This window comes from Lipotes vexillifer, unplaced genomic scaffold (genome assembly GCF_000442215.2).
Source record: "Lipotes vexillifer unplaced genomic scaffold, Lipotes_vexillifer_v1.1 scaffold311, whole genome shotgun sequence".
NCBI classification, from domain to species: Eukaryota; Metazoa; Chordata; class Mammalia; order Artiodactyla; family Lipotidae; genus Lipotes; species Lipotes vexillifer.
Genome location: NW_006791012.1, coordinates 123574 through 147568, shown reverse-complemented (window position 1 = coordinate 147568; position 23995 = coordinate 123574). Strand labels below are relative to the sequence as shown.

Sequence of the window (23995 nt, the reverse complement as noted above, 5' to 3'; positions counted from 1 at the left end):
CTTTCCCTATATCTAGCATCAAGAAATCAGATGAATACCAATATTGTCTAAATTTTACATGTCAGTCAGACAGAAGAATAGTGAAAATGAAATGTTTTAAGCCAAAAGAAAATGTAAATTAACATTGGGTGACCCTTTTTAATAAATAAAGGAACGCAAATGATTTGTGGCCAATCCTTGAAAACAAAGAAATAAACTCAAAAAGGATTTACTCAAAACCCCTGCTCCTTTAGCAGACAGCCAAAAACAGACCCCCCAATTCTAGTTCAAGTCCCTGTTTCACCTATACTTTGCCTCCCCTCCCAGTTTAATTCCCACACTACAGGACTTCTCTACCGATGAGAAAATCAAACATGGAATAGACGAGCTGTGGGGATTCCTCCCTAATCATAGGTGTCTTACCCTACCCCTCAGGAACCAAAATTTCAGATAGTATTTGTTTGGGTGATATGGACCAAAACACAGAATTGTATTTCAGAAGTGGGCACAGACAATCAGTGTTCAAGGAAATCTCTTGATTCCAGTGGAAAGGAGTTGTAGAGTTATAACTGGAGTAGCAGTCACATAGTGCCTCGTCTGAAGCACATATACAGCATTGGGCCAGATCTGCCAGACCCTCACTAGGATCCCCAGCACCAGAGCATCTACCCCATAGCTGAAGAAGAGGAGCCAGGACCAGTCTCTGAGATTTGAAATATACAACGGAAGCTTGTCCAGGAGGATGGCTGGGATTCTAATAAAAGGCTTTCCAAAGCTTTAAAAGCGCAGGGCTGGGATATGCTGTTCTGGTGAGCTTTTGGGAGACCCCCAGCTCGCATTAAGCTCAGACGTCTACTGTTGATGATTAGGTAGGCCCGTTCACCAAGGAGCTGTGCTCTAGAATCCTTGACCCATCTGGGAAGGTTCTTCGGGTTCACATAGGATCACAGGAATTGGCTGGAGCCGTCTGAGCCTCAGGCCCAGGCCGTTCATCCAAACAAGACCGGAAGAGGTGCTGTCCAGCTGGCAAAAGATCAGGAGGCATCCATGAGCAATAGAGACGTCTCCCCACGCTCTTCTTTCCTTCTATCCAACAAACAGGTAGATCCTGGAGAGGCAAATATCCTTAAGACCCTCACAAGGGGAGCAAAAAAAAGTGATTGCAACCCAGTATCAGAGGATGGTGACTGAGAGATGTACACGGTGCCCTGAGAGCCTGGGGCAGGAGCAATGAGCCCCATCTGTGTTGGTCAAAGGCAACAGGCAGAGACCAAGTTGCGTCTTACAGAATGAGTAGGAGTTTGCCAGTGTGGACATTGTGTGTCCCAAGCAGATGGAATGTATAAAGGCTGAGAAACTGGAATAGAAAAGTTTATTGGAAAAGGTTTATTTTTTATAAAAGAGCCCCTGCCCCCTTCTCTCTCTGATCCCTTTCCCCATCTCCCCAACTCCTCACCCCTCTACCCTGTGGGCTTTATGCTGCTGCCCTCTGAAACTGCTTGCTCTTCCCCAAACAATTGTTTCAAAAAGCATTTCTATATTTATCAGAAGAGTTGAATGTTTTTTCAAATGCTGACTTACCATCCTTCAGAGGATTGCCTGTTCTGATCCTTTGCCTATTTTTCTATTGTTTGCCTTATTAATATTTACTTGTACCACCTATCTACATATCCTGGACAGTAATCTTTTGCCTTTTTTATTTGTTGCGGACGTCTTCTCTCACTCCTTTTCTTTTTCTTTTTTTAATTTTTGTTTTATTTGGCTGTGTCGGGTCTTAGCTGCGGCATGCAGGATCTTTCATTGTGGCTGCGCGGGCTTCTCTCTAGTGGCAGTGCACTAGAGAGGCTCAGTTGCCCCACGGCATGTGGGATGTTAGTTCCCCCATGAGGGATCGAACCCGCATCCCCCATACTGGAAGGCGGATTCTTAACCACTGGGCCACCAGGGAAGTCCCTCTCACTCTCTTCTTGTCTTTGTTTATGGTATCTTTTGTCACCCAGAATTTTAGACCCTTCAGATAGTCAAAATTATTCTTTTCTTAAAAAACAATTCCTACTTTTTGTATCTGGTTGAAGAAACCCTTCACTAACATGATGACATAAAAATCTCCTTCTATAATTCACTCAATGGATTGAAAGTTGTGTTTTTCCCATTAGGTTTTAATACATCCAGGGTGACATTTGGTATGAGATAGTGATCTGATTGGCTGTTTCCAGCTACAAATCCCTTGTCACAGCATCACTCATGGAAGGGTTCATTCTCCCTCCCCAGTTTGAAGCACCGCTTTCACTGTATAGAGACACCTCACATACATTGAGGTGTGGGTTCTCCATTTTACTCCATTCCTTCTACTGTTCTATATCATACACATAGGGCCATTATATGTGATAGGGCAAACTTTCCAACTTTGTTCTTTTTCATTATTGCCTTGATTACTTTTAGAACTGTAATCTTCATTTCATTTTTGGAGTCAGTTTTTGAGTTTAACAAAACTTCCTTTCAGAATTTTTCCTAGAATTGAAGTTATAGATTAACTTGAGGAACATGAGATATCCTTATGATATGGAATCTTTCAGCACATGACCATAACATATTGTATCACTTCTGCTCAGGTCAGACAGACATATTTCTGGATATGGGGCAGAAGAAAATAAATTTTCCTCATAGAGATGGAATACACTCAACCAGAATGAGAATTCCTAAAGATATTGCATCATGAAAAGGAAGGCCTAAAATCTACTTTGCCCGAATTCATCTTAAATATCTATAAAATAGTCTGAAACAAGAACAAAATAATAATAACTCTCTAGAAGTTAAAATTAAGATAAATGAGTGCATAAAAAATAAAAGTAATCTGAAAACAGTGGAAAATGTTTGCAGTACAAAATGTCAGAGTCAAAGGAGCAAACTCTAACCTCAGGAATTATTAGGATGACAGGCAGAGGTGCAAGGCTCAGCTGAAACAGATCCTTAAGTGAAAGGAAAGAACATCAAAGCTACAGAAGAGTGGGTTAGAATAGAAAAACCTACTATGAAGTCAATGCAACAGACGGAAGTACGAGCACTATGAAAAACCCTTAGAAGCTGAACTGAAGCAGTAGTAAGTCGTATCAGTGGAACAGAAGTCAACCTTGGGGAAATAAAGAAGCCCCCTTCCAAATCCAAAATGCTATGATCCCATCTGTCTTAGAGAAAGTTTACCTCTTTTTTCAGTAAAGTTTCCCCCTTTTTATTAAAAAAAGGCTGTATCATGTTTCTTCTTTTGTTTATTAGTATGACTAGTTACATTAGATATCCTTAAATGTTGAACTATCAATACATTCCTGAAATAAATGCCAATTAATTAATTAGTATTCTTTTGGGTTCCTGCTGGATTCATTTTGCTAATATTTTATTTACAGATTTTTGAATCTATATTTACCAATGAATTTGGACTCTTCTTTTTTGAGGAGGGGGATTTGTTTATCTTTGTCTATTTGGGCATCTAGTTTGTGCTAATTTCATTTAAATGAATTGGAATCATTTTTCTTCTGTAATCAGAGCAATCATTTAAAGAGCACAAAAATAACTGTTTCTTAAAGATTTGAAACTAAACTGTGAATCTGGTTGGGCCCAGGGTTTTTTGTTTTGTTTTGTTTTGTTTTGTTTTTAGCATATGAGTGTGTGGAATGGTGTGGGAAGGAGTGAAGGAAGTTCTTTACCAAAATTTCTCAGAATTCTAACATAAAGCATCCTTTTAAATAATTTCCAAAGTTATGGAAATTTCAGATAATAAGCCCAGTTAGAGGATAGGTCAAAAGTAAAATAATAGACTATATGACACAAGGTAAAGACAAATGAACACCTGATTAAGTAACATCTGTTTTATTTTCCTAGATCAGGAAGTGTGCTGCACCACTGGAATGAAATCTATTACTTCGTGGAACAGTTGGCTCATAAATTCATCAGGTGAGAAACATAATGAGTAGTTCTCTGTCATGAGTAAAACCAGCCTGTTTGCTATTCTACTAATTACTAACCACTTTGGGGATGCTTTTTGACAAGGGTAGACTCTCAGACCTTATAACGGAGACTTGACTTTGTTTTCATCTTTGCCACATATTAGAATAACTTCTGGATTCGTGTTTTCAAGAGGACCCTGATTAGGTTATAAGACCAATATTTTAACTTTCTCCCTCTCTTGTCAAATAATATCCTTCTAGAAGGATCGTTAACATTTTCTTTCACGGTGCATCATGCTGGGGCAATTGGCTCATTCTGGCTGGACCCATGTGTAGAGGCTGTAGGGTGTAAGGTAACCAACTCATCCCAGTTTGCCCAGGACTTTCCTGGTTTTGGCACTGAAAGTTTCACATATTGGGAACTCTCCTCAGTCCTAGGCAAACTGCCATGGTTGGCCAGCCTGGCTATATGCCTTATCAGGTAGAATCCTCTGAGCATTCTTGACACCACTTTCCAAGGAAGGACAATGCAGTTTGAACAATGTCACTATACACATTGCAGGGGCCTTGGAGGTCCTACTTTCCAATAAGTATAGACACCCACTAGTAAAAGAAAGGAGGTCATTTCACCCTCCTTGTGTGCAACCTCCAAAGGACAACACAACTGTGATAGCATTAACAGATATGCTTGAAGCCAGTTGTCAAGGTCTTTGGTGAAATTGTTCTGATCATTGTAAATTTGAAAGCAGCTCCAACCCTGCTTGATGGTCTCTGGAGAGTCTTCCAGCTGATGTGAGTAACCATATACTTCCTCTTTGAATATGGTTTTTTTTTTTAATCTCAGAAGACAAGTTGTCCTCTGAGACCAGGATCATGACAGATGTGTTCCCTGCAAATTCACTTACTGGTCTCAACATGTACCCACCACTTGATTGGAGGGAGGGGGTTAAAAGGTGTCCTCTCCATTATGCCCAAAATTGGAAACTACAGCAGGAAGCATCTACACCCAGATGAAGGGAGAAAGCAGAGGCTGGGAGGAGACAGGTGGGAAAAGTAGAGGAAAAGAAGAGAAGCAAATACATGGATGGTATTAAAAGCAAAGTTAAGAGAATTGTACAAGCTTAGAACTGAAAGGAACAGCTTCCCAAGCTATCCTCCGAGGCATTCACTAACCCCCAACTTGAATAGCTCTGGTGAGAAACTGCTGCCTTTTGAGGCAAACAACCCAATAGTTGGATAATTCCAGTTTCCATAAGAGTCTTTTTTGTCATTGACCCATAATGTCCTTTCCTACACTCTCATCCATCTGGAGTGATATAAAACAAATCTGCCTCCAGACACTTGAGAGTATCTGCTATGTCTCTCTTTCCTCTAATGGTTTTCTGTTCCCTCTAAAGCAGAGGAGTCTCCTAGAAAAGGCTTTGAAGTTAGGCAGATGTGGATTTTCATCCAAGCTCCATTGGGCAACCATAGAAATTTACTTACCTTGGTTGAACCCTAGTTTGCATGTGAAAATTATACAAGAAAACGCATGCAAAGCAACTAGCCCAGCACCTGGCTAAGTGTGCAAAGCAACTAGCCCAGCACCTGGCTAAGAGTGAGCATGTGACACTTCTCTTCCCCAGTTCCTTCAGTAACTCCAGACACTTTGCTATTTTAGATTCAAAGACGTTAGAGGTAGGAGTTGGGGGAACTGAGAGAGCACTTAATCCAGTCCTCATCGTTTTATAGACAAAGAAACTAAGGACCAGAGTAGTTGACATGGCTTAATCTAGACCACGAGGCACTTTCCTTTAATTGTCTCCTCTGGCCCTCTTTGGCTATGGACCCTCCTCAAAGTGTGGCACCAAGACACTACTGCCACACAAACTCCAAGAGAAGGGTCTGTCTTTTGTTGCCTGCTTCAGCCCCAGGGCCGATAGTAGCGCCTGACACACGATACCTGCTCAATCAGTAATATAACTTTTCACCTTTTTCTTGAAGCCCCCAACCTGAACCTCACACCCATCACTCTCAGCAAAGAACTTCGCCTCCTATTTCACCAAAAGCCCAGAGAACAGCAAGCAAGGGATTACCTCCTATTCCAATCCTCCTCTTAAAAGATGGATGCATGCCCTTCCCATCGTCTCTGAGATTCAAGTATCCCTCCTATTTAAAGCCTGTCCTTCCATTTTAGTCCATTTTATCCCATTGTCTCCAATATCCCCCAGGTCTTTGTTTCTCTCTTGTATTTTTCTCTACCTTTCCTCTGGCTCCATTTCCACTATCAATAGACATAACCTCATCTGAAAAAAAAAAAAAAAAAAAAAAAAAAAAAAAAAACAATGAATTTCCTGATCATGTCTTCCTATGGATGCTACCTTAATTCTTTACCAGTTTCTCACTCAGATATCTTTAAAGACTCACCATCTCCATATCCTTACTTCTCATTCATTCCTTAACCCACTCCCATCTGGCCTTCATCCCCACCCTCGACCTGCTTGCTCTCACCAAATTCCCTAAGTGATGCCCTAGAGGACAAATCCATTGAGAGCCATGCAGTGCTTGTTCTGCTGGATAGAGGAGTTTCATTGCATTCAGATTTATCTCTCCTTAAAATTCTCTCCTCCACTGGCTTCTGGCTTTCCTTTCATCCCCTGCCCGGAGCCAGGCCTTTAAATGTTGGTTTTGGTTCTGGTTTGGCTCCCTTCCCTTCTCCCTGCTGACACTCTGAACAATTTTACTCACATCAGTATGCTGAGAACTCCCAAATTATGTCTGCAGCCCAGATTCATATACCAATTACCCCTTGGAGACCTACATTTCCTGCATTTCAAATTCATTCTTTCCAGAGCTTAACTCTGTATAAGGGAGACAGTATAACATAGTGGTTAAGAGCCCAAGTTCTAGAATCAGAATGCTTGGTTTTAAGCCCTAGGTCTACCACTCTCCCACTGTGTGACTTTGGGAAAATTATTTTATCCTTCAGGGTCTCAATCTCCTTTCGTGGAAAATAGGAATAATAATAGTAATGATCTCATAAAGTTGTTACAAGTTTAATGAAATAATACATGCAAATCACTTACAGTAGTGCTTGGCACATAGTAAGTACTTGAAAGGGTTGGCCATTATTATATTATCATGATAATTATGATTTTTATTATCATTTTTGATGTGGTGTCCTCCTGGCCCAGCACGAGTGAGGTAGTAAAAGGCAGCATGTTGCCATGGACAGGGAACCCAGGTCTTTTTCAAAAGGCCAATTTCTATTCACCAGGTGTCGCTTGGGCTCCTACCAAGTATTACACATCATGCTAAAGGGTTTCCGAAGATGCATCAGACATACGGTAATGGATGTAGACTTTATCTTGGATGCATTAGGAGCCATTGGAGGTTTGATAGCAGATGAGTGACAAGATCTGATTTATATTTTAGGAAAGTAATCCTGGAAGCAATGTGAGGAATGAATTGGAGCAAGGAATGATGATAGGCAAGGTCACCAGCTAGGAAACAATGACTATTGTCAGGAAAAGGGGGAAGGTTTGGGGAAACATTTTAGGAAGTGGGAAATATAAGATTTGGGGCCAGGTCAGGTATGGGAGGTTACTGTATCATGAAGAAATAGGTTGATGCTATGAAGCGTGAACCATCTGGCTACTTAGAGCCCCAAAGGATGGCATTCCACTGGTGAATCCACTGTAGTCTTGACAGTCTATCTTGCAGACCAAAAAACATGTTTGTCCTCAGCTGAGAGGTGGTCTGTCTCTCAGAGTGTGGATTTCACATTGACAAAGCTCCCAAGTACCGCCATATGAAAACCATGCCGATGTATTCATTAATCATGAGAAGTTTAACTACCAAGTAAAATAGAGAGTCTTGTGACCCATCAGCACATGCTTTCCTTATAGGGTAACCTCCTTGGGAAGCCAAATAGAAATTAGAAGTTGATGGTGATCCTACTTTCAGAGTAAAATGAACTGTATAATCTTAATGGCTAATGGCATCAAGCTGCCATTGCCTGAGACACCCTGGTCAGTAGAGGATACACCAGACTGCAGTGGAGGCACTATCAAATGTTGTCTGTTGGGATCCTGATTTGTATAGACAGCATGCAAACCAGTCTTCTAGGGGCACACTTCAGACAGAGCAGAGGAAAGTGATGAATCTTAGCTTTCTTACTTGTGACCCACACTCACTGAGTGGGGTCAGATCAGAAGTAGACTCCAGGAGGACAAAGTAGGTCTTCTCTTTGGTCCACAGCTTCAAGTCAGCTGCTGGCTGACTACTTGCAACACCAGCTGTGAAGGTGCCCTTTGGGTTGAAGGTTGGCAGCTCTGGCAGCCGTAATATAAAGAGAAGAGGGGGGAAGCCTGGAAGGGAATGGCATTCCACAGTCTCTCTTTCTGCCCTAATAGAATTGCTTTTCCTTTCCAGTCCACAGCTAAGAATGTCCTTTATTGTCTTCTCTACTCAAGGAACAACCCTAATGAAGCTAACAGAAGACAGGTAAGGACGCTCCCCACCCCTATCATTACAAAACCCATCTTTTCTTGAGTAGTTCTGGTATTTGTGCCCCACTGCCAGCTTTGACCTGGAAGTGATTTTAATTGAATTGTTCTCTCTTTTGACTTATGCCTTGAACTTTGCGCATTGACCCATCTGTTAATTTACTCTGCGATGACTTTGATAGAATTTCCTTATGTCAGTGAAATTTTATAAATGACTAAATCACGTTAAGGTAAATCTTACCTATGATTGGTGACTCAGTCTGCTAACTTGGAGCAAAATGTTAGCAAACCGAATTCTTGAGGGAATATATTTTCTTTTATTTAAATTAGATTTATTTTGTGGATTAAGTGTTCAGAGATATAATAAGTGTGCTATGAGAGAAGGAAGAACTTGAAATATTATCATCCATAATGACTAAGGCAGCAAATAGAAAGGGAGGGTTTATGGCACTACAAAATTAAAAGAAATTTGTATCAGGTATGGGAAAATGTTGTTGACAGAAAAGGATTAGTTAGACCTAGCTTAACAAAAACATTAGTTGGGGTTTTACCACTTGCAGATGAAAATTAGCAGTAACAGAGACACGTCATTTATTCGCAGCTAGGATGGTATATTGGAGATGACACTTTTCCTGAGTTAATGATGCTTTGTCCACTTTTTAAAAAGTGGTATGGTCCAAATGAGAGAGGCCCCAGGGCGGTGCACACGTGGGACTATGGGCCGACTTATGTGGACATGTTGGGGAAAGGAAGGGAAGAATGGCAAGTACAGGGAGGGCAGGAGGACTTTATTCTGTGCGATTCTTCTAGAAATGAGACTAGGACTAACAGGATGGAGTGAGGTTTTCTGGAATTGACACTCACACAGCACATCTGAGCTAGTCCCCATTTTTTCCATGTCTTTGTTCCCCATCTGTAACAAAAAAAGCACTCTGTACCATATGGAAGTTTTCAAATCCTATTACTCCTTCAGCAGTATCTATTATATGCACACATGCCATTTGAGATGCCCTGAAACCCCATTTTAAAAACAAGGGTTTCTTATTCCTTATTAACAGAAGGAGAAACTGAGGCCTTGTCATGTTCCTAAGGATACCAAGCAGCATCCACTCTAGATGCAGGCTGCACATTCTTTCCACTCCACCTGCTGTTAAACAGAGACTCATGAAGCCCAAGAAGCCTGTGTGACTTCCCTTCAGTATTGGCCAAGGAATTTTTTTTAAGATTCTCTATACACACATTTATTTGCTACTGAAGGTTGAAACAGAACATCAAAATTTTTTTTTACAATTCAGCACGCTGTTCTAACAATGCTCTGGCCAAGCCACCCAATGTTTTCTTTACATTCCTTCCACACAAGTTAATTTGTTTCAAATTCTTGATATTGGGTTTCTTCTTAGAGTGGACTTCAGGCTCATAAAACAGGCAATACCTGAGACCTATTAGTGCTTCTTTGTGTCAAATCAAAGTGGAACTAAAGTATATTCAGGCCATTCAAATGCAAGCTACATAGATTCCTTATAAGTTACCTGCATTAAGGTAGAAAAGAGATGCAAGAAAAGAGACATCACAGAACTTAAAATACAGGTTATCAAAATATTGGTACACAATCTTTTCCAAGCTGCTTCATAATGATCCTAAAGTTACGAGCAAGAAAAATTTGTGCAAGAAGGTTTATGGCCCATCCAACTGTGTGTCATAATTTCTGTAATATTTATTGTCGTAATTTTCTCACAATTATCCTCATAAGGATCTCTATGAAACAGCCAATAACGACAGCTATATCTAAATCTTTTCACTCTCGATCGAGTCTCAACGTCCTTCTACCGTGGTTCTCTTTGAGAGTCAGACAGAGGAAGTCTGCCTATTTTTAATATATTGAATCATCCTTTCCATCCTTTCTCTCTGAGCAGTTAGCAATGTCCTCACCCCTCTCCTATAGGGTCAAGGATTTTAAGAAGCTCTGAGACAATGTCTCTAGCCTATGGACTATATGCAAGACTCCTAATCTCTCTCAGTCTTTATATATGATAATATCTGAGTCATAATTTGCAGAGATGTCTTTTCTTCAGAGAAAACTCCTCTCTCACCCATTCTTCACATCCTCCTACAACCCAAGGCTGCGTAGTGCTGCTTCATGCTGATTCCACTCGCTCTGCACCTAAGAGTTTGGCAAGAGACCAAGTTCACACATCCCCTGTGGATATGTTGTGTGCCACTGCTCACACCCTCTGGGAAGTTGGAGAGGTGGAGGGAAGTCACAGATTTATAAACACTAGTAGAACATCGAGTCTTTCAGACCCATTTTGGTTATGCTAGCTCAAATTAGTCATCTGAGTCCTACTTTTTTTTTTTTTTTTTTCTTGCGTTATGCGGGCCTCTCACTGTTGTGGCCTCTCCCATTTGCGGAGCACAGGCTCCGGACGCGCAGGCTCAGCGGCCATGGCTCACGGGCCCAGCCGCTCCGCGGCATGTGGGATCTTCCCGAAACGGGGCACGAACCCGCGTCTCCTGCATCGGCAGGCGGCTGAGTCCTACTTTGAATCTACTTTTTTGTACCTTAACTTCACTACTCCTAGTATCCCATGCCAAGGAGAAGACTGGGATTAGAATCTCTACTTTGCTTGAAGCAGCATTTAATAATTAAGGGATGAATATGCATCAAACAACAGCCAGAAATACCTTGCTAGAGGCTGAATGATTTGGGATGAGCAGATGCAAACTATGATATATAGAATGGATAAACAACAAGGTCCTACTGTATAGCACAGGGAACTATGTTCAATATACTGTGATAAACCATAATGGAAAAGAATATGAAAAGCATGTGTATATATATATGTGTGTGTGTATAAGGCTGAATGAGTTTCATGTGGTGACTGCTTGACCTAATCTGTGGGTCAGCTGGCAAAGCATGACCATGGTTCACTGACCCATCCCCAACCTTGTCAGCCTGTGGAAAGACGCAGGCAAGCCAGCTCTCTCTAAAATAGTTTCTCATGAGATTGGTGTAAAGAATTAGACTTTCAGAACTTCCAACCTGCTACTATTTCTGAAATATATGACTTTCAGTGGTTTAGCTGGTCACAGGAATTTTTATATTTTTTTCTGTGTCTCATTTGATCTTCATAATATCCCAAGACCGTAAAAGATGCATTATTTTACCTATGTAGTAACTGAGGAGATTTACAGAATTTTTAAAATCTCGTTCAAAAACACGACATGGGGCTTCCCAGGTGGCGCAGTGGTTGAGAGTCCGCCTGCCGATGCAGGGGACACGGGTTCGTGCCCCGGTCCGGGAAGATCCCACATGCCACGGAGCGGCTGGGCCCATGAGCCATGGCCGCTGAGCCTGCGCGTCCGGAGCCTGTGCTCCGCAACGGGAGAGGCCACAACAGTGGGAGGCCCGCGAACCGCAAAAAAAAAAAAAAACACGACATGAATTAGAAGCGACTCATTTCAACAAGAGCAAAAGATCTGGGGTATATCAAAAGTACATTTGCATTCAGTTCTCGGGATCACATCCACACAGGGGAAACCATGCGAAGGTTGAAGAAACAGAATGGAAAATAATTACGTTGTGTTGAGATGTAGTAGAGGAATCACAATTAGACTAATGATACCTCTGCCATTTGTGTCTTTTATCTGCTAAGCACTTTACATAGCATTTATTTATTCCCATATAACCATTATTAGTTCCATTTCTAATGTAGTCTTTGTGGTCATTTGATTTATTGTTTCGTATGTAAAGTGTCATTTTTCACTAACTGCTGTCAAGATTTGTTTCTCTATCTTTAGTTCTCAGCAGTTTGATTATGATGTGTCTGGCACACTTTTTTTTTTTTTTCTGTTTGTTTTTTGAGTTTATCCTCTTTTGGCTTTGCTGAGCTTCTTGAATCTAGAAATTTATGTCTTTCACCAAATTGTGTGGATCTGTGGCCATTACTTTTCAAATAATTTTTTCTGCACTGATTATTTTCCCCTCTCCTTCTGAGACCCCAGTGACACACATGTTAGACCTTTTGATGTTATTCCACGTGTCCCTGAAGTTCTGTTCAATTTTTTTTTTGCAATTTTCTTTCTGTTCTTTATACCAGATCGTTTCTATTGTTCTGTCTTCATGTTAACTGACTCTTTTCCTCTGTCATCTCCATTCTGCTCTTTAGCTCATCTACTGAATTTCTTATTACAGATATTGTGTTTTTCAGTCCTAAAATATCTACTTGGTTCTTTTTAAAATTTTTATTTGTCTGCTGAGAACTTCTATCCTTAAATTTAATTCAAGTGTGTTACCTTTACCTCATAGATTATAGTTATTATAACTCCTATTATATAATAACTTCAGTTATTATAACTGATAATTCCAATAGCTCAGGATTGGCATCTTGATTGTCTGCTCTCCTGAGAATGGGTCACATTTTCTAGGTGATTTGTATGTCAAGCAATTTTAGATTATATTCTAAAAGTTTTTAATATCATGTTGTTGAGACTCTGAGTCGTATTCAAATCCTATAGAGAATGTTGATTTGTTTGTTTGTTTGCTTTAGTAGGCAATCACTCTGGCTAGGTTCAGATCACAGGTTCTATCTTGTCTTCTGTGGTTTTGATTTTGGTTCAGTTTTCAAAGTCTTTGCTAAGCTGCTTTGGGTGTCTCCTGCACGTATGCAGTTCAGAGATGAGCCTGGGAGTTATACAGCTTTATACACAGAAGTAGAGGGATCCCCTTCACCAGTTCTCTCCTCTCCAGGGTTCCCCACACACGTATTTTCTCAGAGGCCCCTGCCCTCCAAGTCTTCTAGCAAGAAAAATGGGGTTTCTCTTGGAGTTTTGGTCACCACATTGCTGCATGCAGTTCTGTCCTGAGGCCGCCCCTGGGGCAAAGCCAGGAGTCATAAGAGAGAAATAGAAATGGGATTTCCTCCACATTCTTTGAACCACAGGGGCCGCTTTTCCCAAGGGCCGGAAATATGGTGGCTTTCTTAGCTTTTAGGCGACATCCCAGGCTACTGCCATGTGACTGAGGCCCACCCTCAGATTAAAGCCACGAGGGAAATGAAGAAAAAAAATTTGGAATTCATCCTTGTACGGGTTATTTCTCCAGGTTTTAACTCTCCAATCCACCTGCATTTTTTGCTTTTCAGAGTTTTATTGTGTTTGCTTTTTTCACTTTGTCCAGACTTTTTATTATAATCCACAGAAGAGGAAGCCTATAGCAAGCCTGCTATTACTTCAGTTCTACAGATAAGGACACTGAGATTCAGAGAGGTTAGATAACTTGCTAAGATCAAAGAATAAAAATGGCAGAACTGGTATTCTGATTATGGATTCTGTTCAGTCCAACTCACGGGCTTTGCATAATATTATGTTGCTCTTTCAAGATTTCTTAGCTTCATCAATTTGCAAAATGATTGAAAAATTGTAACAGGTTTTTTAGGTTTCCTCATTAGCATAATAAAGGATTAATGTTAATTTAAGTACTAATAGAATAAATTATTTCAGTGTTAACTACCGCACATGATTCCCTAAAAACCCCTTGGATAACCTTTTTCCTGATCTTAATCAAAATACTTCAAATGTTTCATCATTTGGAAATGAGATCACATAAAGGAAGTCCAACTCTTCCTTTAAAAGGAAACAGGAATAGATATTCAGTTTAATCAAATGCATTTTTGGTATCTATTGAAGTCATATTTTTCCTTTGACCTACTAATACAGAGAAATGCATTACAAAAGATATTTTAAAATTGGGCCATATGCATATCTGGTTACACTTGGTTGTGCTATATTATTATTTTGATATAGAACTGAATTCTGTTTTCTGTATTTTATTCCTAAATTTAACATCAGTATTCATAATTGTGATTGGGCTGCTATTGTCCTTTTCATGACTACCTTTACTTACAGCATTTTTTATAATTTTTTTCTTACATTTAGTTTATTACTTCTAGAATTAATCCGATGTAAGGTATGAAGCCAAGATCCATCTTTTTTCTCCAAGTGTTTAGGCAGTTTTTCCAACACCATTTACTGGATAATCTTTTACTACCAATTTGAAAAGTTAAACGTTTTCATAGACTTGTGTCCGTTGCTGGGTTTTCTATTCTGATGCACTGCATTTCTGTCTGTTCTTAGGCTACTACCACATTATTTTAATTAGTTTTAACATCTGGAAGACAAGTCCTTCCTCACTTCTAATCCTGCGTGAAAATCTCCTAGTCTTTAGTGGGTCTTTTTCCCTATCACATGCATTTTAAATAATTTTTTTAATGTTCCAAAATATTCCTGGGGTTTTCACTTGAACTGTATGAAAAGTACAGAATAACCTTAACAAAATGGCATTACATTGTTACTATATTGATTTTGTTATTTAAGGATATATCACTTCTCTTTTACATCCCCCAATGAGGTTTTGATATTTTCTTCAGCTCAGACTCATACAGTGTTCACTAAGCTTATTCCTAGACATTTTAAAGTTTTGCTTCCATTGTGAATGAATTTTTTTTCTGTTGTATTTTCTAAACTATTGTTCACTATAAAGCAATTAACCTATAATTTGGGATCCATGGGCTTTTATTGAACTCCATAAAATTATTTTTTAAAATTTGCAAACCAGGGAGATTGTAATTTGCAACAGAACAGGCCTATGCCCCCCAAACAGTTAAGAAATACTGGCTTGGGGGAAATTATTGCTTTGTGGATTTATTTCTTATCCCATCATTTTAATGAAACATTATATTAATTCTAATATTTTTCCAGTTAATTTTGGAGTGGTTTTCTAGTAAGATGGTTATATTATTTATAATTAATGATAACTTCTGTCCTCTTTTCTAATATTTATATCTTTTATAACTTCTCAGTTTTCTTGGGTTGCTTGTTTTTTTGATATTGAGTTGTATGAGCTGTTGGTATATTTTGCTTATTAACCCCTTGTCAGTAGCATCGTTTGCAAATATTTTCTCCCATTCCTTAGGTTTTCTTTTCAGTTTGTTGATGGTTTTCTTCGGTGTGCAAAAGCTTTTAAGTTTGATTAGGTCCCATTTGTTTATTTTTGGTTTTATTTAATCTACCTTGGGAGATTGATCATAGAAAACTTTGGTACGATTTATGTCTGAGAATGTCTTGCCTATGTTCTCTTCTAGAAGTTTAATGGTGTTATGTTAATTAGGTCTTTAAACCATTTTGAGTCTATTTTTGTATATGGTGTGTCTTCTTGGGTATCTTATTACATTGGCTAAAATTTTCAAACTTTAATGGAACTTGTGTTTCACAATTATGTACCTTATTGGATATTGACTTCATAGAGTTTTTTATCTACTATATTAAGGAATGATTCTTCAACTGCAAGCTTATTAAAACATTTTTATCTGAAATGTTAGTTTCATTAAATGCCCTTTTGTCATAAAAAGATAATTATATCTTTCTTTTATTTCCTTTGCCCTGTCTATGTGAAAATTTCAAATCAAAAAATTTCCTGATGTGAAACTAACCTTAAATCCCTGAAATAAATTTTATTCACCATGGTTTTCTCTTTTATTATATTTCTGGATTTGACTTAATATAAACCTAAATATATCACTTATTAATATTTAATATTAAGAATATTCAAGGGTTTCATTTTATACTGTCTTTGTCAGTCTTGCAATAAGGATTGCACAAGTTTAGAAAAATGAATTGGCAATCTTTTCATGTGCTATATCTAAAGTAATACAGAAAGTGTAAGTTTGTTCAAGGTTTAATATATATCAGAGGAAAGCCAACTAAGCCTAAACCATTATTAAAGAAGTTATTTGACAGTTATCTCAAAACCTTGTATGACTATTGTTATTATCGTATTTACCACCTTGAGAAGTGGTAGAAATTACCAGTGTGTTGATATTTTAATTTTATAACATATCTTTTTAATTTTCAAAATCTCTTCTGTATCTGTGGTTATATCCCTTTTCCAACATTCATGTAAAGTATTTTTGTCTCTTATTGCCCCATTCAAATTACTCAGTGGGTTCTCTCTTAGATTTATTCATCAGTTTTCTTTCGTATAATTCTTTTGTTTTATGATATATTACTTTATTCTTTTACTGTTATTAATTCCTTCCTTTGGCTTATCTTTTATTTCATCTCTTTTTATGAATTGAAATTCGTTATATTTTATTATTTCTCATTTAATAATAAAAGCTATTATGAATATAAATTATACTCTAAATCTCTTCCTTATTGAATCTCATATGCTCCAACATGTACTGTTCTCATTATTAATTTCTAAATAGTTTATATTTATAATTTTAGATTTGATATTATATTATTTACAAAATATTTCACAATTTCCACATGATTTTTGGTTTTTTATATTTTTCTCAATTTCTAGAGTCATTGCATTTTTTCAGAAAATATGGTTTATATAATTTCTACTTTTTAAATTTATTAATTTTTGTTGGTGGCCTAACATAGGAATAAATTTTACTTATCATTCATGGGTGTTAGAAAATATGTATACATTGATGAATAAAAAGTTTTATATAAGAATATATTGATTAAATTTATTAAATATTTTATATTTTTGTTTACTTGATCTGTGAAGACAGAGAGATATTTTCAAACTTTCCACCATGACTGTTTGAATTTTCAATACATTGCCTTATCATTTACACTGTATTACTTAGCTCACATGTGTTTTTATTACAGAATACACTTCTAATCAATGTAAAGTAAACTTTATCATCTTTAATGCTTTTTAAGTCCTTTGCCCAAAAATATTATAAACTTAAAATTTTTTTGTATTTTCTTACTATATCTTTGTCCACCCATTTAGCTTTTGCCCTTGCTTGATATTTTAATTTTCCACCATTGATTTGAAAAGCATAATTTGAAAGAGTATAATTTAATTCTTATTCTAGTGACAGTTCCCAATGGATGCTTGTCTTTATAATGGCAAGAATTAAATAATATTTATTTTTCTCCTTGCTCAATTTATTAAGAAATATTTGCATTATGTTTCATAAGTGTATACACATACACACACATATACATATTTCCTTTCCAGTATTTGAAGTTTTTTTTTAATTTATTTTAAAAATTTCTCAGTTAGCTGAGTCTTTTTTCAGGTAAAATTTTTCTGAGGGGTATGTGAATATTAAGCTTTCTAAGTCCAACTTATTTGAGAATTGTTGTTATTCACCTTCAGGTAAATATTTTAATTGAACTTTAATTATAAAGTTCTTATATCCTGACTATCTTTTCCCCTAAATTTACTAGAAACAGTGACACAATGTCAACTTGCATGCATTCTGTTCTATTTTGCATATAGAAAAAGGAGAGATTCCAGTTTAGTACATTTCTCCTTTGTTTTCCCCTCTGGAATGCTTGTAAAAAATTTTTTTCTTTGTCTTTGGAATTAAAAAAAAAAGTCAAGAGAGTATATTTTGGCCCAAGGCCATCCATTAATTTTGTATAATACTTTGTATAGGACTTGAGCCATTCCATCTGACAACTTAATAGACTTCTTTGGCTTAGGAATTTTTTTTCTATTATTTCTTTTATTATTACTTTTCTTCTGTCTGTTCATTGGGTTCTTGAATCTAGCCAAAATCTCTTTTATACTCTATTATAAGTACAATTTTTTAATGTCTACCATTTTTCTTTGAGTTCTTGGAGAATGTTTCATTCTGGTTCAGTCATTCACCAATTTAAGTTGTTTTGTTTTTGTTTTTGCAACATTCGCCTTACCGTTCACTGTTTCCATTGCTTTTTTATTTTTTTTTGTGGTAAAATATACATACCATAAAGCTTAACACTTTAACCATTTTTAAGCATACAATGTGGTGGCAGTAAGTTGTGCAACCATCACCAGTATCTATCTCCAGGACTTTTTCATCATCCCAAACTAAAACTCTCCCCTGTCCCTGGCAACCTCTATTCTACCATCTATCTTTATCATTTTGTCTGTTCTAAGTACTTCATATAAGTGGAATCATATAATTTTTGTCCTTTTGTCTGGCTTATTTCACTTAACATGTCTTCAAGGTCCATCCATGTTGTAGCAGGTATCAGAATTTCATTCATTTTTAAGGTCAGAATAATATTCCATTGTATGTATATACCACATTTTGCTTATCCATTTATCTGTCAATGGATGGTTGAGTTGTTTCCATCTTTTGGCTGTTGTGAATAATGCTGCTATGACCATTAGCGTGTAAATATCTGTTCAAGTCCCTGGTTTCAATTCTTTGGAGCATACACTAGAAGTGGAACTGATGGATTATATAGTAATTCTGTTTAATTTTTTGAGGAACCATCATTCAGTTTTCCACAGTGGCTGCACCATTTTACAGTCCTACCAACAATGCATAGGGATTTCAATTTCTCCACATCCTTATTGATACTTATGATTTTCTGTTTTTTTTTAAATTGAGGTAACATTGGTTTATAACGTTATATAAGTTTCATGTGTACAACATATATTTCTACTTCTGTGTACACTACAGCATGCTCACCACTAAAAATTTAGTTTCTATTCATCACCATAGTTGACCCTCTACCCATTTCACACTGCCCCCCAACACCTTCCCCTCTGATAACTACTCTGTTCGCTGTATCTACGTGTTTGTTTTTGTTTGGTTTGGTGTATTCACTTATTTTGGTTTTCTGTTTGGCTTTCGGATTCCACATATGAGTGAAATCATACAGTATTTGTCTTTCCCCATCTGACTTATGTCACTTAACGTAATACCCTCAAGGTCCATCCATGTTGTTGCAAATGGCAGGATTTCATCTTTTTATTGCTGAGTAGTATTCCACTGTGTGTGTGTGTCCATTCACCCATTGACAGGCACTTAGGTTGTTTCCATTTATTGGCTATTATAAATAATGCTATGATGAATATAGGGGTGCATAGGTCTTTTCTAATTAGTGTTTTCATATTCTTCAGATAAATACCCAGAAGTCGAATAGCTGGCCTCATATGGTAGTTCTTTTCTTAATTTTTTGAGGAAACTTCATACTGTTTTCCATTAGTGGCTGCACCAATTCACATTCCCATCAACAGTGTGTGAGGGTTCCCTTTTCTCTGCCTCCTTTCCAACACTTTTTATCTCTCACCTTTTTGATAATAGCCATTCTAACAGGCATGAGGTAATATTTCATTATGGTTTTCATTTGCAGTTCCCTGATAATTAGTGATGTTGAACATGTCTTCATGTGCCTGTTAGCTATCTGTATGTTTTCTTTGGAAAAATATCTATTCAGATCCTCTGCCCATTTTGAAATTGGGTTGTTTGTTTTTTTGTTGTTGTTGAGGTGTATGAATTCTTTATATATTTTGGATAATAACCCCTTATCAGATATGAAGTTTTTTAGCTTGATGTCATCCCATTTGTTGATTTTTGTTTTTGTTTCCTTTGCCTAAGGATACATGCTCAGAAAGATATTGCTAAGACCGATGGCAAAGAGCATACTGCCTGTGTTTTCTTCTAGGAGTTTTATGGTTTCAGGTCTTACATTCAAGTTTTTAATCCATTTAATCTGTTGGTTTTTTTTTTTTTCCTTTATAACAGCCATCCCAATGGGTATGATACAGTATCTCACTGTAGTTTTAATTTGTATTTCCCTAATGATTAGTGATGTTGAGCATCTTTTCATGTGCTTATTGGCACATTCGTGTATCTTCTTTGGAGAAATGTCTATTCAAGACTTTGTCCATTTTTTTTTTTTTGCGGTACGCGGGCCTCTCACTGCTGTGGCCTCTCCCGTTGCGGAGCACAGGCTCCGGACGCACAGGCTCAGCGGCCATGGCTCACAGGCCCAGCTGCTCTGCGGCATGTGGGATCTTCCCGGACCAGGGCATGAACCTGTGTCCCCTGCATCGGCAGGCAGACTCTCAACCACTGCGCCACCAGGGAAGCCCTGTCCATTTTTTAGTTGGGTTTTTTTAAATTGTTATTATGTCCTAAGAGTTCTTTACATATTCTGGATATTAACCCCTTATTAAATATATGATTTACAAATATTTTCTCCCATTCTGTGGGTTACCTTTTCACTCTGTTGATAGTGTCTTTTAATGCACAAAATTGTTTAATTTTGATGAATCCAATTTATCTGTTTTTTTTCTTCTGTTGCCTTGCACTTTTGGCTTTATATTTCAAGAAATCATTGCCAAATCCCATGTCATAAAATTTTTCCCTTTGTTTTTTCTAAGAGTTTTATAGTTTTAACTCTTACATTTAGGTCCTTGATCCATCTTGAATTAATTTTTGTTTATGGATTGAAATAAGGGTCTAATTTCATTATATTGAAAATGGATATCCAATTTTCCCAGCACCATTTGTTGAAAACACTGTCTTTGCCCCCATTAAATGGTTGGCACCCTTGTTGAAAATCACTTGACCATATATGTGAAGTTTTATTTCTGGGCCCTCTATTCTATTCCTTTGGTCTATACATCTGTCCTTATGCTACTACTGTGGCTTTGTAGCAAGTTTTGAAATCAGAAAGTGTGAATCTCCCACCTTTTGTTCTTTTTCAAGATTGTTTTGGCTATTTAGATTCCCTTGAGATTCCATGTGAATTTTAGAATAAGTTTTTCTGTTTCTGTCATTGGAATTTTGACAGAGATTGCATTGAATCTGTAGATCATTTGGGGCAGTACTGTCATCTGAACAATATTAAGTCTTCTGATCCATGAACATAGGCTGTCTTTCCATTTATTTATGCTTTCATTAATTTCTTTCATCAATGTTTTATAGTTTTTAGTGCCATTGCATTTTTTAACTGACAAATAATATCTTTCAACCCAATGAATGTTTTTCTGATCCTGAATTTTTCCTTGTGTTTGTGGGAGGCACACCCTGTTATTGTGTTAGAGATGATATATCTTTATCATGAATATGAATTAGAATTGTTTTATGTGTTCTCCTGTTTCTTATATGAGTTTGCTTCAAAGGGGAAATTTTCTCAACTTTTAAAAATTGGTCCTTTCTTTCCATCTTATGAGAATTTTCCTTAATAGAGTGACTGAAAAGAGGAACAACTAGGTTTTTCAGGACTGGGATTTGGGATGAGTTCTGTCAGAGATCATGTAAAGTTTTGTTGAAAATGTGAAGATCACAGGAAAAGAAGATGGGAAAATTTATATGTAGTGTAATTTTTTTCTTGAAAGAGGTAGAGACCTAGAAGTGTATCCAAGGTAAGGAGGAAGCTTATGCCAAAGGAAAATGGTGAGTTGTAGATGTTAGATCACTGTGTTAAGAACCTATCCTACCACAACCCACAGGCTTTTCTCCTCAGGTCACAGAATTCCAGGCTCGTAGGTCCTTCCCTCATCCTGATCTCAGCAGCTCTACATCTTGCAGGAATTCTTCCAAGTGTCTGGCATATGTATGGCACCCTTACCAATTTTCCGGCAATGAAAAACATTTGCCCCTGTCATATTTGTTTAGCTGTTTCTATAGCATTTTTTAAAGAAAAAGGGAGGTTAAAAAGTGTAGACCCAGATCACTACTTTTAACTGGAAGTTTCACCTTTCTTCTAAACTTTGCAAGATGAAAAAAACAAAGCATAACGAAACAACTATGGGTCAAAGAATTAATATGTCTTATCCAACCCACTGGCCTCACTTCACTGCTAAGAAAATCATTCTCAGAGAGATTGAATTATTTGCCTAAATTCATATAAGTAGTCAATGACAGTAGAATTTTTTTTAACTCACAAAATTAAAATTTTTAAATCCAGTGATTTTTTTTCTACTACATTACATAGCTTACCCAATTCACTGTATTTGTATGCATGTTGCTGTCTTTTGTTTCTTATCTGTGGAATAATTAAATGGTAGCAACCACTATATATATGTGCAAATGCATAAATACATATACATTTGTGTGTGTGTGTGTGTGTGTGTGTGTGTGTGTGTGTATATATAATATATACTCTTTTATTAATGGTTTATTATGTACCAGTAACCTAGAATACTTTTTTCAACTATAAGAAGAGAAAATGATAATACCTACCTTGTAAGGTTGTTATGGGAATTATATTATTTATTATGTTTTATGTAGATGGGGATACTGAGTCATAGAAGGCTCAAAAGCCTCCTTGCCATAAAAGTGAAGGAACCTGGATTTGAGCCTGGGAACCATGGCCCCAATGTCCACACTCCTAATCACTGTGCTATAGGGTTTCCCACAATTTTACTACTATATACACTCTTAAATTAAAAACAAACCTAAGCATACACAACTCACCACCCCAAACCCTCTAACTTCTTCCAGAAAGCAATTCCCTGAAAGCATGTGCCCTCTACACGTTTTATCTTTGTGGCCTTTTCAATGACGTCAGCTTGAAAATACTCCCCACAAAAAGGTACAGAGGTAAGATCAGTATTTGGCAGATGGGGTTAAGAGGTTAAGCATCTTGCTTACTGGTTTTAAGGAGTTGAAGTAAAAGCCAAGAACGCTTGGCTCAAACTGCTGAGTGGAAACCAAGAGACCACACTTCTCTATCCCGCTCAGTCAGCCTTTGGTTTGGTTTGAAGAGTGTGGTTTTGCCATCAGTATCACAGGGGGAAATGACATATTTTGAACACATCTCTTGATTCCTGGAGAAGAATGAATACAGGCTGTCATTACCAAGAGACATAGTTCTAAAAGCTTTTTCTAAGTTTAAAAATAACAAGAGAGAAAAAGAGTCTTCAGATACTTTGTGCTTGAAAGCCTCTGGATTCATTCCATTTTAAAGTACGATTCATTCAGGTACAAGAAGATCAGATGGCAAAATTAGGAGACATGGAGGGGCAGCATTTATTTATTCCCTTGTCCTGTTGATGGAGAGAGAATATCATGGGTTCTGAGTCCATGGGAAAGGTCCTTACCTCTCTGTGCCTCTGTTTCTTCATCTGTAAAATAAATAATAATGATCAGCCCTACCTCATAGAACTGTTGGAAGGATTAGCAATGCCAGGCACATAGTAAATGGTGTTGTTACACTTGTGGTTGTTAGGGTCTTAACAAAGAGCTGAGGAATCACCCTCACTCCTCCTGGACACACCCCACTCAAATCATCACAGCATAGCCAAGAATAATTCAGAGTGAGTCCCCAGCTCTCCGTGCCTCACACCCTTCTCTGAAGTTTTTAACCGTTGGCCAGTCTATCCCTATATAGAGGAGCATGGGTAGAAAAGACTGCTTTAGCATGAAGTCAGGTAAAAAGTTATTTTTTCTTTTGCCTAATGGCTCTAGCAAGACTTCCTCCAGACAGGAGCACACAGGCAATGTCTCTAGAGGAAGTTTGTCTAAGGGCTTCTCATATTGCATTTCAATGATGGTAAAAAGAACCCACCTTGAAGCAATTCAGCGGGTCTGGGAACAGACTGAGATGTGTGAGAGTAGGGTGGTCCAGTGTTTCTCACACTCTCCCTCTGGAGGACCCCTCTTAGTAGAAGAAAGTGCCCTGGGGCACAGCCCTGGGGTCCTAGGGTAGAATTTGAAGTGGCTCATCAAAAGCAAGAAATTTCTTCAACATCCTTTCATCTTAAAAATGACGATCTTGGGGCTCCCCTGGTGGTGCAGTGGTTGAGAGTCCGCCTGCCAATGCAGGGGACACGGG

General features: G+C 37.7%; 1 protein-coding gene across 1 annotated transcript in view; it reads left to right on the top strand.

Annotated features, from left to right (window-relative positions):
- ANTXR1 (ANTXR cell adhesion molecule 1) overlaps window positions 1-23995 on the top strand; it is a 147508-nt gene that overhangs the window by 22118 nt on the left and 101395 nt on the right. The window contains exons 2-3 of the mRNA XM_007464151.1: window positions 3856-3927; window positions 8334-8405. Of these exons, the coding sequence (XP_007464213.1) occupies window positions 3856-3927; window positions 8334-8405 (144 nt within the window). The remainder of the gene's footprint in view (window positions 1-3855; window positions 3928-8333; window positions 8406-23995) is intronic.